Below are 13705 nucleotides of genomic sequence, written 5' to 3'. Positions count from 1 at the left end.
GGTGAAAAAAGGGGGTGAAGGGAGTTGGGGGGACCCCAGGATTGGCGGGGGGGGGGGGGGGGGTTGGCTGCAGCGGGCTGCCCCGGCGAGGGGAGCCTGGGAGCCGCCTTCTCCTCCCGTCTGGTTTTCATTAAGCGGCCGGGCTGGGCCAAGAAACACAGCAATAAATAAAAGCGAACAATGCCGTTCCCCCCCCCAGCTCCTTCCCTCCTCCCTCCCTCCCTCCCTCCCTCCCGCCGCCCAGCCCCGGATCCAGCCGGGCGCTTGGGAAAAGGGGGCTCCGGCCACCGGGGCGAGCGGGACCGGCCGGGGGGGGGGGGGGGGGGGGGGGGGCGAGTGAATGGGGCTGGCGGGGGGAAGCCGGGCGGAGGGGAGGGGACCCGAAAGCATAAGAAGGGAAGGGAGGGCCGGTGAGTGTGAGCAGAGGCGGTGACAGCCCCCGGGGAGCGCCGGCATGGCCGGGGGGGCCCCCCGCCAACCCTGCGAGCGCGGGGGCTCGCCTGTTTTTGGGGGGAGCCGGATTTTTTTCGCGGGGCGGTTGGTGTCGGTGCTGCTGCTGCTGCTCTCCGGGCGGGGGGATGCTGCTGGACCGCGAGGTAAGAAAAGAGGGGGTGGGTGGGTGCACTCCGGGGTTTGAAGAGGAAAAATGGATGGGGATATTTTTTTTGGGGGGGTGGGGGTGGGGGGGCGGCGCGGGGAGCGTTCCTGGGCTCGGAGGAGGGGGAAGGCTGCGGGCAGCGCTCCCTCCCTTTAGCCCCATCGCCCCGCGGGGGATGGACCCCCCCCCCCGCCCCAAATTCCCCCTTCTCTCGGCGGGTCCCCCAAAGCTCCAGCGCTCTCCGGGGCCCCCCCAGCGCTGCCGGGGCCAGAACTCCGCGCTATGACTCTATATGGTCTGGTTGGGATGGGAGGGCTGGGACCAGGCAGTCCCCCCACCCCCCCCCCCCTCCCGTGAGAGGGGCTGGATTCACCTCCCCAATTCCCCCAGCACCCCAAACCAGCAGGGACACCCCTCACCTCCCCACCCCAGCACCGGCCGGTGGCACCTTCAAAGGGAGCTGGCAGCCGCTCGTGCTGCCGCCGCATGTTTTGGGGTGAAACTTGGCTTTTTTTTTTTTGGTTGTTGCGGAAGTACATTATTTTCCCTAGAGGTTCCTATCACTTTTCAAACAGGAGGAGCCGGGACGGGGGTGGGGGGGCTGCCAGGTTGGGTTCAGCCTTTTGTGTTCTCTTTTCTCCATCCCTAGTTCCTTCCACAACCCTACCAGGAAGCTGAGGCTGATGCTTTTCCACTCAAAGCACTATTTCTATTATTATTATTTTTTTTTTATTATTTTATTTTTTACTTTCGAGCTTTGCTGCATTTTCTGCTGCAAATAAGTTTTCCTGCAACTCCAAGAGAGACCCGAGCAAAGCACGCAGCTGGGAGAGGAACGGGGAGGGTGGTGGGAGCCAGAAACCTCTTATTTGGATTAAAGAGGAGAGAAGGAGCAGACCAGGAGAGCTGCCCGCTTCAACTGGAGCCCGGGTGCTGCGGGGCTCATTTTTGGGCTTGGGCATCCCCTAAACGCGGGGCTGCCCGACCCCATTGGTGCAAACATCCCAAATGCCAAAGCAGTGCTGTTCCTGCTGCAGATAGGAATGTTTTCCAGGAAAAAAAAAAAAAAAAAAATATATATAGAGAGAGAGAGAGAGGGAAGGGGGGGGGGGGTGGGGAGCCCTGTCTGCGCTACATTTGGGTTTATTTGACTTAGATTTTTAAGGTTCAATCTCGGGCTCTGAATCTCTCTGATTCCCAGCGAAAGTTATAGTCAAAACAGTGAGAAGCTTAATATAATAACCAAGAGGTTTTCACGACGTGGCCCGAAGCCCGACCCAGTAATCCCTGCGGAACGGCTGCCCCTCGCGTCCCGTCCTCCCCCCGGACAGCGTGGGAGAAGGACGGGCTTTGCAGTGAGCTGGGAGAGGCAGCGTCTCCCTCTGTGGCAGCCAGCAAAGAAAAAATAGTGTTTTTTGGGTTTATTTTATTTTTTTTCTTTTTTTTTTTCCCCCCCCTTTCTCTGAAATGGGAAGGCAGCAAACCCCACCGGAGCCGCTCGCCCCGCGTGGCTCAATGCAAGTCGCGTGACAGCCGTGCCTCAGTTTCCCCCACCTGAAAATGAGCTTTATGTGTGGCGGGGGGGGGGTCTGGAGGGCCCCGCTAATGCTTTCGGAGGAGGTGAGGAGAAGGAAACTGGGATCACGGCACCACCTTATCTGCAGTTATTTCTGGAATCTGATTACAGGCTATATATAATGGAAGCTGATTAAATGCCATGGTGCGATAGTGCCGGGCGCGTCCTGGGGCCTGGTGGGATGGACGTGGCCGGGCTGGGTAGCTCAGTCACGTTAAACACCCAATCTTCAATTCCCAACCAATAACTCCATCTTTTTTTTTCGTTTTACTTTTCAATAACTCCATCTTCCCTCAAGCCAAATCCCTCCGGATCGTCGCGCGGGGAACCAAAACAAACCTATAAAATTATAAAGCCATAAGCCCTGTTATTCCACTCCCTTAGTAAATAGCTTTGCTCTTTGCTGGGGAAGGTTTCTAGATCCAAGCTTTCACTGACAACATTTAATCTGGCAAGGCGGTCCAACTCTTGACATTTTTGCTAGACTTCATCCCCTCTCCGCAGCATCTTCAGATTATTTTCTTTTTTCTGTTGTTGGTCCAGGCTTAAGTCATCAGTAGCTGCTCGCTCTGCTGCCATCAAATACAGCCACATTGTTTAGGGGGAAAAAAGATATAAAATCTTAGAAAGTCTGCCTGTCTCTAATAGAGCCAAGAAATTGCTTGTGCTGCTCTGCCCGGGGGAGCTGGGATGGCTCAGAGAAACCCGTAACGTGCTGCAGCTATTTTAGCTCCTCTGCTCCAGCCCAGCTCTGGCTGGAAAGATGATGGCTCGATTTCTGGGTGATCGAACCATGTTTCCCCATCCTGAAAATGATGATGATCAACTGGCGTCAAAGCGTAATCAAAAAAAAAAAAAAAAAAAGAGCTGGTGGTGTGATTTGGGAGAGACGGAGCGGGCGGGAGGGCGTGCTGCTGCCACGCTGCTCGGGATGCAAGCAGGGCCAGGGTGGTGCCACCGGCTGTTTCTGCAAGGTGGGACTCGGGGGGAGGGGGGTGGGGGGGCCGGTTAGGCCACCGTTTTGGGACCTGGGTGGGCAACAACGCTCCTGGGAGGCTTCCAGGAGCCAGGCTGGGCCAGCGGTGAGGGTGCTGACCCGGGGATGGGGCGATGCTTTGGCTTCATGCTGGTGTCCCCCCCCCCCCCAGAAACACCAAAAAGAAGTGGCCCTGGATGTTGGCCAGACCCTTCAGCTCTCTCCTTTTCCCCCCCCCCTATTTCTCTCTTGACGTGGCTGCGGAGGAGCTCCCGCTCACAGGGGGCTTGCAAGGTCTGTCCGTGCGCTCACCGGGTCTTCTCTTTCCCAGGGCCACCTCCCCACGGAGAGCGGGTCACCCCACACTGGCTCCTCGGGGGCCGGACCAGACGAGCCGTCAGCCTGGATGAAAAGGTAAGGGCAGAGATGGCCCCTCTCCCCCACACCGCCCGGCTGGGTCCTGGACCTGGAGGGCTTCCTGGTGGGACTTGGATGGAGATGTTGAGTCTGCAGGTCCCACGTCGAGTTTCTAAGGCCCGTTGTGGCGATGGACAGGGAAAGCAGAGGATGCAACAGGGAGCTCATTAATCCTAGTCTTAACTATTGGGCAGTAGGAAGGGTGGCCAAGAGCTGTAGGGTGAGTGGAAAGGAGCTGGGTTGTTGGAAGGGATGAACTGGAGGTGATTTATCAGACTGATGATTTGGCCAGGATGGACCAGCAGTGTTAGCTAAGGGGAAGGTGCTGCAGGATTTAAGAGCAATGTCCTTGGGAAGACGGCGGAGAGGCCAGGCACGGGCTGAGGGGAGGAGAGGACATCTCTTCCCAGGGCCGCTCTGCTGACCCTCCCTGCCACCCCCCAGTGCCTCCAAACCCACTGGGTGAGGCGCCTGTGGTGACCCTTGCTGGGGTTTGGCGCTTCGCCTGGCTCTGGGGTCAACCAGCTCCGCAGCTGCCCAGCGGCCACAGCGGCAGCTGGTCCTTGTACCCAGCAGCTGGGAGGGTCTCGGGGGCCGTTGGTCTCCTTCGGGGCAGATCAAATCGCTTCCCAGAACGAACGGGAGGATTTATTGTGGGAAACCGTTGTGTTTTGGGGCTAAGCTGATTCGCCGTGCTGGGAAGTGACCTGCTCTGGCGGCATCTCCCTGGAGCAGGGGCTGAGGGTGCAGCTTTGAAACCACCCGAGATGCCTCCGAGTGAGCACCCCTTGCTCCAGGCAGGAGATACCAAAGGTGGAGTCAACCCCATTTCCCAGCAGTGAAGTGGAGAGGGTCTTCATGTCGCCCTGACTCCTCCGAGGGGTTGGACGATGCCTTTTTTTCCGGGGAAATTGGGAGTGTTGGCTCCCATTGGTGCTGGGAATTGTGCTTCTCTGGTAGCTGAAATAACCCATCGCGTCCGAGATGCTGTGGTCAGCCTGCAGAAATGTCCCCTCCCTTCCTAGAAACCCTAGCCTGGTCTATATTTAGGCTGGAGGGCACCCGAGACAGGCAACGCGTGGCAGTGGGAGGTTTATTTCTATTTTTGCTCACACCCCGCTGCCCGAAATTGTGCTGGGTGGGTGCAAATTACGCGCTACCCGGGGGGGTTTCGAGAGTCAACCGGGGACCCCAGGGCTGGGGGGGCTGGGACGGCCACTGGCCAGGGCTGGGGGGGCTGGGAAGGTCCCGGCTTGTTTCCTGGCATCTGGTCTGCCTCCTCCAGCTCCAGCCAGCCCAAAACAAGGAGGCTCCTGTTTCTTGGATGGGGGGGAAGGCTGGGAGAGGGAGGGTGGTCGCAGCTGGGAGTGGGGAGGCTTCACAGGGGAAGGATGGTGGCAACCAAAGGATGGGGTAGGGGTGGGGGGGCTCCCCACTTGCAGGCAGAGCCCCAAACCGGCCCTTTTTGCCCTGGTATTGCTGACGGGTGTATTTTTAGGACTGATTTAGTCCTCTCCATCCCCGCCCTGTCTCCTTCAGCCCTCTAGCAAAGATCCTGGAAATAAATACAGCCACGTGATTGCCACCAGCGTGGTCTGTTTGTCCCAGCCGGGCTGGCTTTTTGGGGAGGGAGGCTGCAAGGAGACAACATCCGAACCCTTTAAATGATGGGCTCAAGCGCGGTGACTGCTCGCCCTGAGTCCTCCTCCATTCCTTCCCCAGGGGGTGTCGTGGGGTGGCTCATGCCACGGTCCCCGGGGGCCATCACCATATCTCCTTTCCCTCCTCCCGGAGGAGTGAGGTTGAGTCAACGGGATGAGGAAGAGGAGGATGGTGGCAGTGGCCCTGCGGTCCCATCGTGTGCGGGCTGGCATGGCGCTGAGGGCTGGCGGGGGGGGGGGGCCGGACCCTGCCTCCCTCCTCTCCACCCTTCTCTCTCCTATTGTTCGGGGTGGAACTCCCCGTGGGCTCGACAGCTCCCGTCACACATGGAAGCGATTTCGGAGAGGCCGGGGAGGAGGTCGTGGGGACCCTGATTGCAAACAGCTCCCTTGTCACCACCGGTGTGGGGTGGGATCCTGCCCCGCTGCTGCCAGCATCCTCCTCCTCCCTCTCCTTCCCCCCCCAGCTCCGGGCACAGAGCAAAGGCTCCCAGAGCTGACTGTGGGCTTTTCCAGCCCTTCGGAGCTGGAAATGGAGGTTGTGCCCAGTGTCCTGGCCCAGGTGTCCCACCAGTATCCAGCCCCAAGGGACGGGAGTCCCCTCTCCCCACCCTGGGGACTCACCCAGCCCGCGGTGTGCCCTGCCTTACTTCTTTCCCTTTGTAATTGCTTTTTCCCCAATGTGGTTTCTTGCTGCAATGGTTTTCAATTGAAAGAGGGCAGATTTAGATTAGATAGAAGGAAGAAATTCTTCCCTGTGCAGGGGGTGAGGCGCTGGCCCAGGATGCCCAGAGCAGCTGTGGCTGCCCCCTCCCTGGAAGGGTTCAAGGCCAGGTTGGACGGGGCTGGGAGCCCCCTGGGCTGGGGGAAGGCGGCCCTGCCCAGGGCAGGGGGTGGGGCTGGGGGGGCTTTAAGGTCCCTTCCAGCCCAAACCAGTCTGTGATTCTGAAGAGCGCTCAGACAGAAGAGCCCCTCAACCTCTCCCTGGGTCTGTGCTGGCACCTTGGCACGGCTGGAGCATCCTTCCCCCCGCCACTTCCCCCCACACCGTGGGCTCACCCGCTGGGTCCCTGGTGTCTCCCTGTCCTGGGGGGTGGGACACGACCATCTCCTTGATCCTCGCTGACAAATGCTTGGAGCATCCCCTCTGGTCACGGTCGGGGTGTGATACCCTCTGCCTCCCCCAGCCCTGCGGCGCGGGTCCCTCCCCGGGGAGCATCGCAGACACGCGGGGTCACAGCCTTGCTCCGGAGGAGGAAAGGAGGAGAGGACCACCTGTGGTTTTGGGGTGGGCTGCAGGTGCTAAGGACACGCACCCCGGCAAGCTGTTTCCTGCAGGGAAGCCCTTTTCCCTTTGCAAGGTGTGGCAGGACTGAACAAACCCTGATGTGGTCCCTGAGCCAAATTTGCTTCAAAACAACCAAAACCCTGCCTCTGCCGCCCGGATTGCCCTGCTTCCCCCGAATCCCCTAGACCTGGCTGCCCCCAGGATGCTTTTCCAGGGAGCAACTGGAACAAGAGGCTTCAGATCCCAATCCCGGTGTGTATTGAGGACAGGGCAGTCCCCAAGCTGTGTTCTTCAAACCCCAACTCTGCTGCTCGGATCCAGCTGCCTGGGGAGGACCTGACTCGGCCATGATGCTCCAGCTGCAAATCCCATCACCAAATCCTCTACGGAGCATCTCCTGGTAACTCCGCTCCCCGTCTTCCTCCTTCCATCCAGGCTTGTGTGTGCTTACTTAGGAAGTTGGGGCTTATGGGACCTGCCTGAGCAGATGGCCGGGCTGTGATTTGAGCGTGGCTTTTGGATTTTGGCTTAACTAGTGATTTCTCGAAGGGCTCGGTGCTCCCTGAGCCCGAGCGAGCCGCTCTCCTGCAGGGCAGAGGGAGCTTTCCAGCAAGGGCGGAGGAGGGAGCCTGGGTGAGGGGGCTGGCCAGGAGCCGTGAGGAAACAAAGATCATCTTTCCCTTCAAAGAGCGGCGCAACCCCTTGGCCTCAGCTCCTCTGCAAACATCGCGGCGGTTTTTCTGATCAGCGGATTGAAAAAGAAAAACAGACTCGAGCTCGGCCCAGTGGGTCTTCTGGACTGCTCACGGGCTGGGTCCTGGCCAGGGCAGAGATTCATCCCAGCTGCTCTTCGCCTCTCCTAGCCCAGCTCCTGGTGGGACTGGCTTTACTGGGATGGCTGGGAGAGGGGCCACCGCCCCCACACCCCAGCCAGGGCCGAGAGAAGGGGGTTCCTGCAGCTTGTCATGGGGACCGGTGCCTCCTTTCCGTGGCTGCTGGAGGGAGGAGGTGGCGGTGTTTGGGTGGAGGGAGGAAGATGATGGAGCCTGGGAAGGTGCTGGAGTCCCAAATGGTGCTGGAGACAGGAAAGGTGCTGGAGTCCCAGATGGTGCCGGAGCCCTGGATGATGGTCTTGGAACCTGGGACGATACTGGAGCCCAGGAAGATGCTGGAGCCTGGGATGATGCTGGAGCCTGGGACGATGCTGGAGCCCAGGAGGATGCTGTTCCCTGCTCATTCCTGGTGCACAACATCTTGGCAGGCAGCCCTTGGGGACCCAGCTGCCTGCCAGTTCGGTTCAAGGCAAAATTAGCAGTGTTTAATTAGTGCAATAACCTTTCCTAGCCTTAAAGTTGGGTTATTTGACTCCTCCCTGGCACGAGTGGTGCTCGCACCCTCCTGCTGCTTTTTACTGCTGTTTATTTCTCCAGAGGCTGAGCTGGTTTCAGCCCATCCCAGCTGAAACCAGGACCAGTCCTCTTGCTCCCCACTGTCTCTCCACGTGCTCTCAGGGGAAACTGAGGCACGGGGAGGGGGAGAGCTTGCGACGCATCACCTCGCAGGGATCGGAGGCAGAGCCTACAGGTAGCGCTTTCTTTTCCAGCCTTTGACAGCCTGGGAGATGGGATGGTGCTTGCACGGGGAGCTGCAAATGCAGGATAACCCTGTACACACACGTGTCCCTTTAAGACGGCAGCTGGGAAAGAGCGTTTTGCCAGTAAAGGCCCTTAAGTCAAGGCAGGGAGTAATTGCTGGGGAATTCAAAACCGGGAAGGAGCCGGCAGGGCCTTGGGGAGGAGGAGGAGGAGGAGGAGGAGGAGGAGATGGGCTGTGGGGAGCGGGTACTGGGGAGATCAGAGACGGGGAGAAACAGGCTTGAAAAAAGGGAGGGCGAGACGGGGAAAGAAGGGAAACGGCAAGAAAAATGTACAGACCATGTTTGGCCAGCGAGTGATGTTTGTATAAGATCATGTTCTAAAAATACAGCCCATTCCCACCATCGCTGAAGGAGGGGAGCCCTCTGCCCCGGCTTCCTCCTCCCTGCATCACACAGGGCCCCTCGCCAGGAGTGGGGACCGCGGCCGTGCTGTTGGTTTATTATTATTTTATTTTATTTTATTTTATTTTTTTTATTTTATTTTATTTTATTTTATTTTATTTTATTTTATTTTATTTTATTTTATTTTATTTTATTTATTTATTTATTTTAAGTACTGTGTCTGGTCTCCTTTTTTGGAGCTGGGAAGACAGTGTTGGAGGCAGAGGGGGGGGCTCGGCCATCTGACTCCACCACCTCACCCCCCCTCCGCCCCCCCCCCCCCCCTCCCGGGGTAACCGGCACCTCCCTGCCCTCAGGAATTGGGGACATAAAGACTCAGACCCGCTGGTGTCCTTGGGTCCAGAAGCATCCCCATGGCCAATTTGAGCAGCTTAACGGGGTGCCTCCACCCCTAGATCTCACTTTGAGGTGGGCCTGTAGGAACGTCCATCCTGGGAGCACAAAGTCTGTGTCCTGGGGTGCAGCAGCGGTGGCACCCGGCTGCCCTGCACCCCAAAATGCTTTGTCCCGTGCTGCTACCCCTTAACAGCCTGATGGTCCCCAGGATGGGGCTGCCAGGATGGAGGTTCCCCCAGTCTCCCCAGTGCCCGGGGCGTGGGGTGGGGACTGGGTTGCCTAAGGCCGGCCATCTCCATAGGGATCAGAGGGGACAACAGGATTTGACCTCTGGTGTAGCCCAAGCTGGGAATCACCCAACTTTACCCCCGCCCCGCTGCATTCCTAATGACTGGCTGCAAAATCCCGTGATGCTAAGAGCAGCCGAAGCCAGAGCCTTGCGGGGACGGCTCCTTCCTCTCCCCTTTCCCACCGGAGCCGGGAAAACCTCGCCAGCTCACGGCCGGGGTGCCGGGGCCCCGCAGCAGATCCTGAGCTCGGGGCCAAGGGCTGGCAGCCCGCCGGGCTCCCTGCAAGCCTCAGGGATGGGGAGGAACCGAGTGAGGGAGACAGAGCCACCCACACCGACCGGGCCCTAAACAAGAGACGCGGCGATGCTTTTAGTATCCGCAACGCTGGAGCTGGAGAAGGGTTGTGGGGATATCAGAGGAGGGCAGGACTTTTGGGCTCCAGCCCATCCCGTCATGTGCAGACGAGCCGTGCCGGTGTGGATCCCTATGCAGGGCTCTCATTTAACACCCTGCAAAGTGAGGGAGTGAGTAAAACCGCCGGCATCCTGGGGAAGCTGAGTCAATCGTTTCCTCTTGCTGCCCCGTGGTATTTTTGACAGTGCTGTTATCCGGTGCCCGGGGCCGTTGCTATTTATTTCTGTACCCTGCAAGGGTGCACGCAGGTGCTGACCCACCCAGGGACCAGCCTTTGCGGGGGATGAGGCCCTTTCCCCTGGCTCAGGATCTCTGGTGGGACAGAGCTGGGGTGGGATGGAGCACGCAGAGACCCTGCTCAGGCTGCTTGTGCTGCTCCCCATCCCGTATCCCGTATCGGTTCTCCCTGGGGAAGCTGCCAGAGGAGTTGGGATTTACTGGCTCACCCCGTCTTTGCGGGGTGAATCTCAGCGTGAATCCTCTTTTATCCTCTGCTAGGCTGGGGAAATCAACCAGGAGGGTTTATTTCTCACCTTTCACGGGCTTGTGGCAGGGGATGGAGTAGGTGGAAGCAGCTCCATGGGATGGGGTTGGGATGTGCCCTGAGCTGGGGCCCAAAGTGCTGGGGACAGGGATGGGCAGAGGAGTTGGTGTCTGGTGAGAACAACAGCACAAGGTGCCCAAAGGTCCCTTGTCAGCTTGAATGGAGGGACTGAGCTTTTGGGAGGTGAGGAGTGGTGTGGGTGGGCGTGGGATGTCCCCGGGCAGAGTGGCTGGGGATGCTCAGGAACCTCCTGACCTGCCCCACCCCCTCCGATGCCCACCCCTGCCCAGGGGCATGTGTGATCTCCCTGCTCCTGCTGCAGTTTTGCAGTCGGAAAAGCAGGAAAAGTGGCTCCTGTTTCTCCCAAAGAGGGGATGGTGCTCAAACCCCATTGAGCCTGCTGCCCTTTGTGTTGCTGACGGAGCAGTAGGTCCTACAATAACACAGGCAGGCAGTGGGATGGACAGTCTTTTCTAACCCTGTCCCTCCTTTGCTTCCTCTGTAGGTGCCGGTGCCTGCCCGGGCAAAGGTGGCTGTGATGGCCGAGGGCAGAGAGCTCGTCCTGGTGCTGGAGAGAAACCAGTAAGTGTCAGGGCTGGGACTGGGGAAGGGGCGTTGGGTGTCCCTGTCATGGTCCCACCTGGAGCGGTGGTGTCCTGGCTGCCCTGTCCTGGCTCTCCTGCCTGCAGGGGAAGGGACAGCTCGCTGTGCCTTCCTGCCAGCTGCAGCTGATGTGGCAGTTTGGGCTGAAATGCTCCTTTTTTTTTTTTTTTTTTTTTTTTTTTTTTTCCACTGCCCACGCCCGTGTTGTGCACGAAACAGCCTTGGCTGGATGCCGGGGTGCAGGACCCGGCAGAGGTGTGGGGTGCTCAGAGGATGGGGATGTGCCTGGCGGAAGCTCAGTGGGGTGGGGGGCTCTGGGGCTGCCGTGCTGCTGGGGGGGCTGATCCTGTGGGGTCTCTGGAGGTGTCTCATGGCGGGCGATGCTGACTGCTGGCAGGGATTCGGAAACCTCATCTGCTCTTCTGCTGGTCCATTCCGGGGGTTGGCAGCCTGGCACCATGTCTGGGTGACTTTGCCATGTAGCCTCGCTCGATCTTTTCCGGGCTGATTTTTTTCGGTTCGGCTCGGATGCAGATACCAGCAGCATCTCTCCTGGGACACTCACCCAGCCGGGCATCCCCTGGTTCTGGGGCTGGGGCAAGGAGAGCAATCATCTCCATCTCCTGCTCTGTTCTCCTTGCCCCTTTCCCCAAGACTTTGTGGCATTTGTCCCTTTGCACATTCGGGTCCCTTCTGGTGCCAGGCGGCCCCGTCAGGGAGCTTCTGCTTCCAGGATGGGCTTCTGCTTCTACTTCTGCTTCTTGCCGGCGTTCGTGCCTGGCAGAACCCTCTTCCTGCTGCTGTTTGGGTGCAAAAGCAGCCACCACGGTGTCCCCCAACCAGCCCTGCCGGGCAGCAGGTCCCAGCAACCTGCAGAGGAGCTTTTGGTGTGCGGGAAGGAGAATTGTGGGGTTCCCACGCACATTGTGTTTTAGGACTGTGGCCAGTGGTGGGGTTGGCAGTGGGGGTTGGAAAGCTCAAGGTGCAAAGCTTAGCCTTGTTTCTTAGCCTGGTGCACCAGGCCCGGAGATGTTTGCATGTCTTCTCATGACTCTAATTCTGGCTTGGTACCACTTTGCCGTGCCGAAGGGATGAGTGTGGCCAGGAAAGGTGAAGAACATCCCTGGTGGCTGTGGTGCCTCTGGAGGAGCGTGGGGCATTGCAGGGTGCTGAGCTCTGGATGAGGGCACAGTGAAACAAATGAGGGGGTTGGTGGTAGCAAAAGGGAGCTGAGCACCCAGGGCAGTCCACGGTACCCCGAATCACCTATGGCACCCAAAAACATTCCTGGCACCCAGGACTGTCTGTGACACTCAGGACTGTCTGTGGCACCCAGGATCATCTGTGGCACCCAAAACCATCTGTGTCACCCAAGACTTTCCAGGGCATCAAAGAGCATCTGTAGCACACCAGACCATCCATGGCACTCAGGACCACTCATGGCACCCAGGGTAGTGTCATCCAAGAGCATCTGTGACCCCCAAGACAGTCCAAGGCACCCATGACCATCTGTGGCACCCGAGACCACCCATGACACACAAGGCAGTCTATGACACCCAAGACATGGTACCTAAGACCATCTGTGGCACTCAAAGCAGACCGTAGCACCCAAGACCACCCATGGCCCTAAAGGCAGTCCGTATGGCACCCAGGGTAGTCCACAGCACCCAAGACACCCAAGATTGGCTCTACTGATCTACTGGGGAGACCAATGCAACCGTGGCCATCTAAACTGCTGCCTTGTGCCAGCTAACCTTAGACCTGTTAGCTCCTGGACTGGTGAGGCCATGCTAGATCTCTAATCTTCTTTTTTTTTTTTTTTCTGGTACTGGGAGATGTGGTCGGCCTCCAAAACCATCCTTTGTGGTGTTTTCCAGCAAAGCCTTCCCTCGTGCTGGAGGAGAATACACATCTCCTTGCCTTTCTTTCCCCGCGGCTCCTGGTCCTTGCCCTGCCCTGGAGAGGACATCCCGGTGGTCTGAAGCGTGGTGGGACTCGCTGTGTCCCCGCTTGAGGGATCGGCTCAACCTTCCCAGCTCTCCCCAGTCCCCAGGCATGGCATGGAGGCTCTTGCCTGTCTTCTGTCCTCAGCCAACCCATCCCCATCCCTGTCCACATCCTGCACAGGTAGCTGCCCGGCTGCACCCGACGCTGGCCGGGCACTTGTCTTGCCAGGCTGCCCGCGAGTTCCTTTCCAGGAACCAGGCTGAGTTCCTGTCTCCTTTCTTTGTTGTAACTGGAGTTACTGGTGCCAGGCACCCACTCACAGGCAGGCTGGGAAGGCAGGAACATGCCCACAATGACATTTTTGGGGCCAAACTGGTTGCAAAATAGAAACCAAGAGGCGGAAGGGCTGTTCTGCGGCTGGCTGTTTGGTTTATTTTCTTCTGCTGCAGAATAAAACCTCTGGGATGGGGCCAAACCCCACAAATAAAGGACCAAACTGTCAGCAGGGGTAAAACCAGCCCTGTTTTTATCTTCTCTGGGCGTCCAAGACCCCTGCTTGCATTCTGTCCCTTGGGGGACCTGCTGTCCCCACAGGGGCTGCAAGCTTGTGGTGGGGCACCCATCACCCTGGCATCTCGGCAGCCCTTTCTCTTCTCTCCCACCACCCGTGGGGTCGTTTTGATCCAAATCCCTCCTGCCTGCTCCCCGGGACCCCCAGCCCTTCACGCTCATCAGTCTCAGGCTCAGCTTTGGCTCTTCCCTGCGGCAGGAAGAAATTTGTCACCGTGGGACGGGGCTGTGTCACCAGTGGCCCCGGGACCGGCCTCGGTGGAAGATGCCCAGCAGCTGGGGAGGAACCTGAGGCACATGGCGGGGTGCAGGCTTTGCTAAAAGCAGCCTGAGCTTTCTCATGATCACCTCTGTTTTTTTGGGGGACAAAATGTTTTTTTCAGGTGAAGTGACATGCCCGGGGCTGGAAGGGGGGTGGCTGTATTG

General features: G+C 58.6%; 1 protein-coding gene across 1 annotated transcript in view; it reads left to right on the top strand.

Annotated features, from left to right (window-relative positions):
- Positions 1 to 376: 376 nt before the first annotated feature.
- ADAM33 (ADAM metallopeptidase domain 33) overlaps positions 377 to 13705 on the top strand; it is a 30936-nt gene continuing 17607 nt past the window's right edge. Inside the window, exons 1-3 of the mRNA XM_042808239.1 lie at positions 377 to 596; positions 3482 to 3564; positions 10665 to 10741. Of these exons, the coding sequence (XP_042664173.1) occupies positions 455 to 596; positions 3482 to 3564; positions 10665 to 10741 (302 nt within the window). The 5' untranslated portion in view covers positions 377 to 454. The remainder of the gene's footprint in view (positions 597 to 3481; positions 3565 to 10664; positions 10742 to 13705) is intronic.

This window comes from Tyto alba, unplaced genomic scaffold (genome assembly GCF_018691265.1).
Source record: "Tyto alba isolate M040663 unplaced genomic scaffold, T.alba_DEE_v4.0 Super-Scaffold_6, whole genome shotgun sequence".
NCBI classification, from domain to species: domain Eukaryota; kingdom Metazoa; phylum Chordata; class Aves; order Strigiformes; family Tytonidae; genus Tyto; species Tyto alba.
Note: the sequence above shows the minus strand (reverse complement) of the source record. Positions and strands in the feature narration are given on the sequence as shown.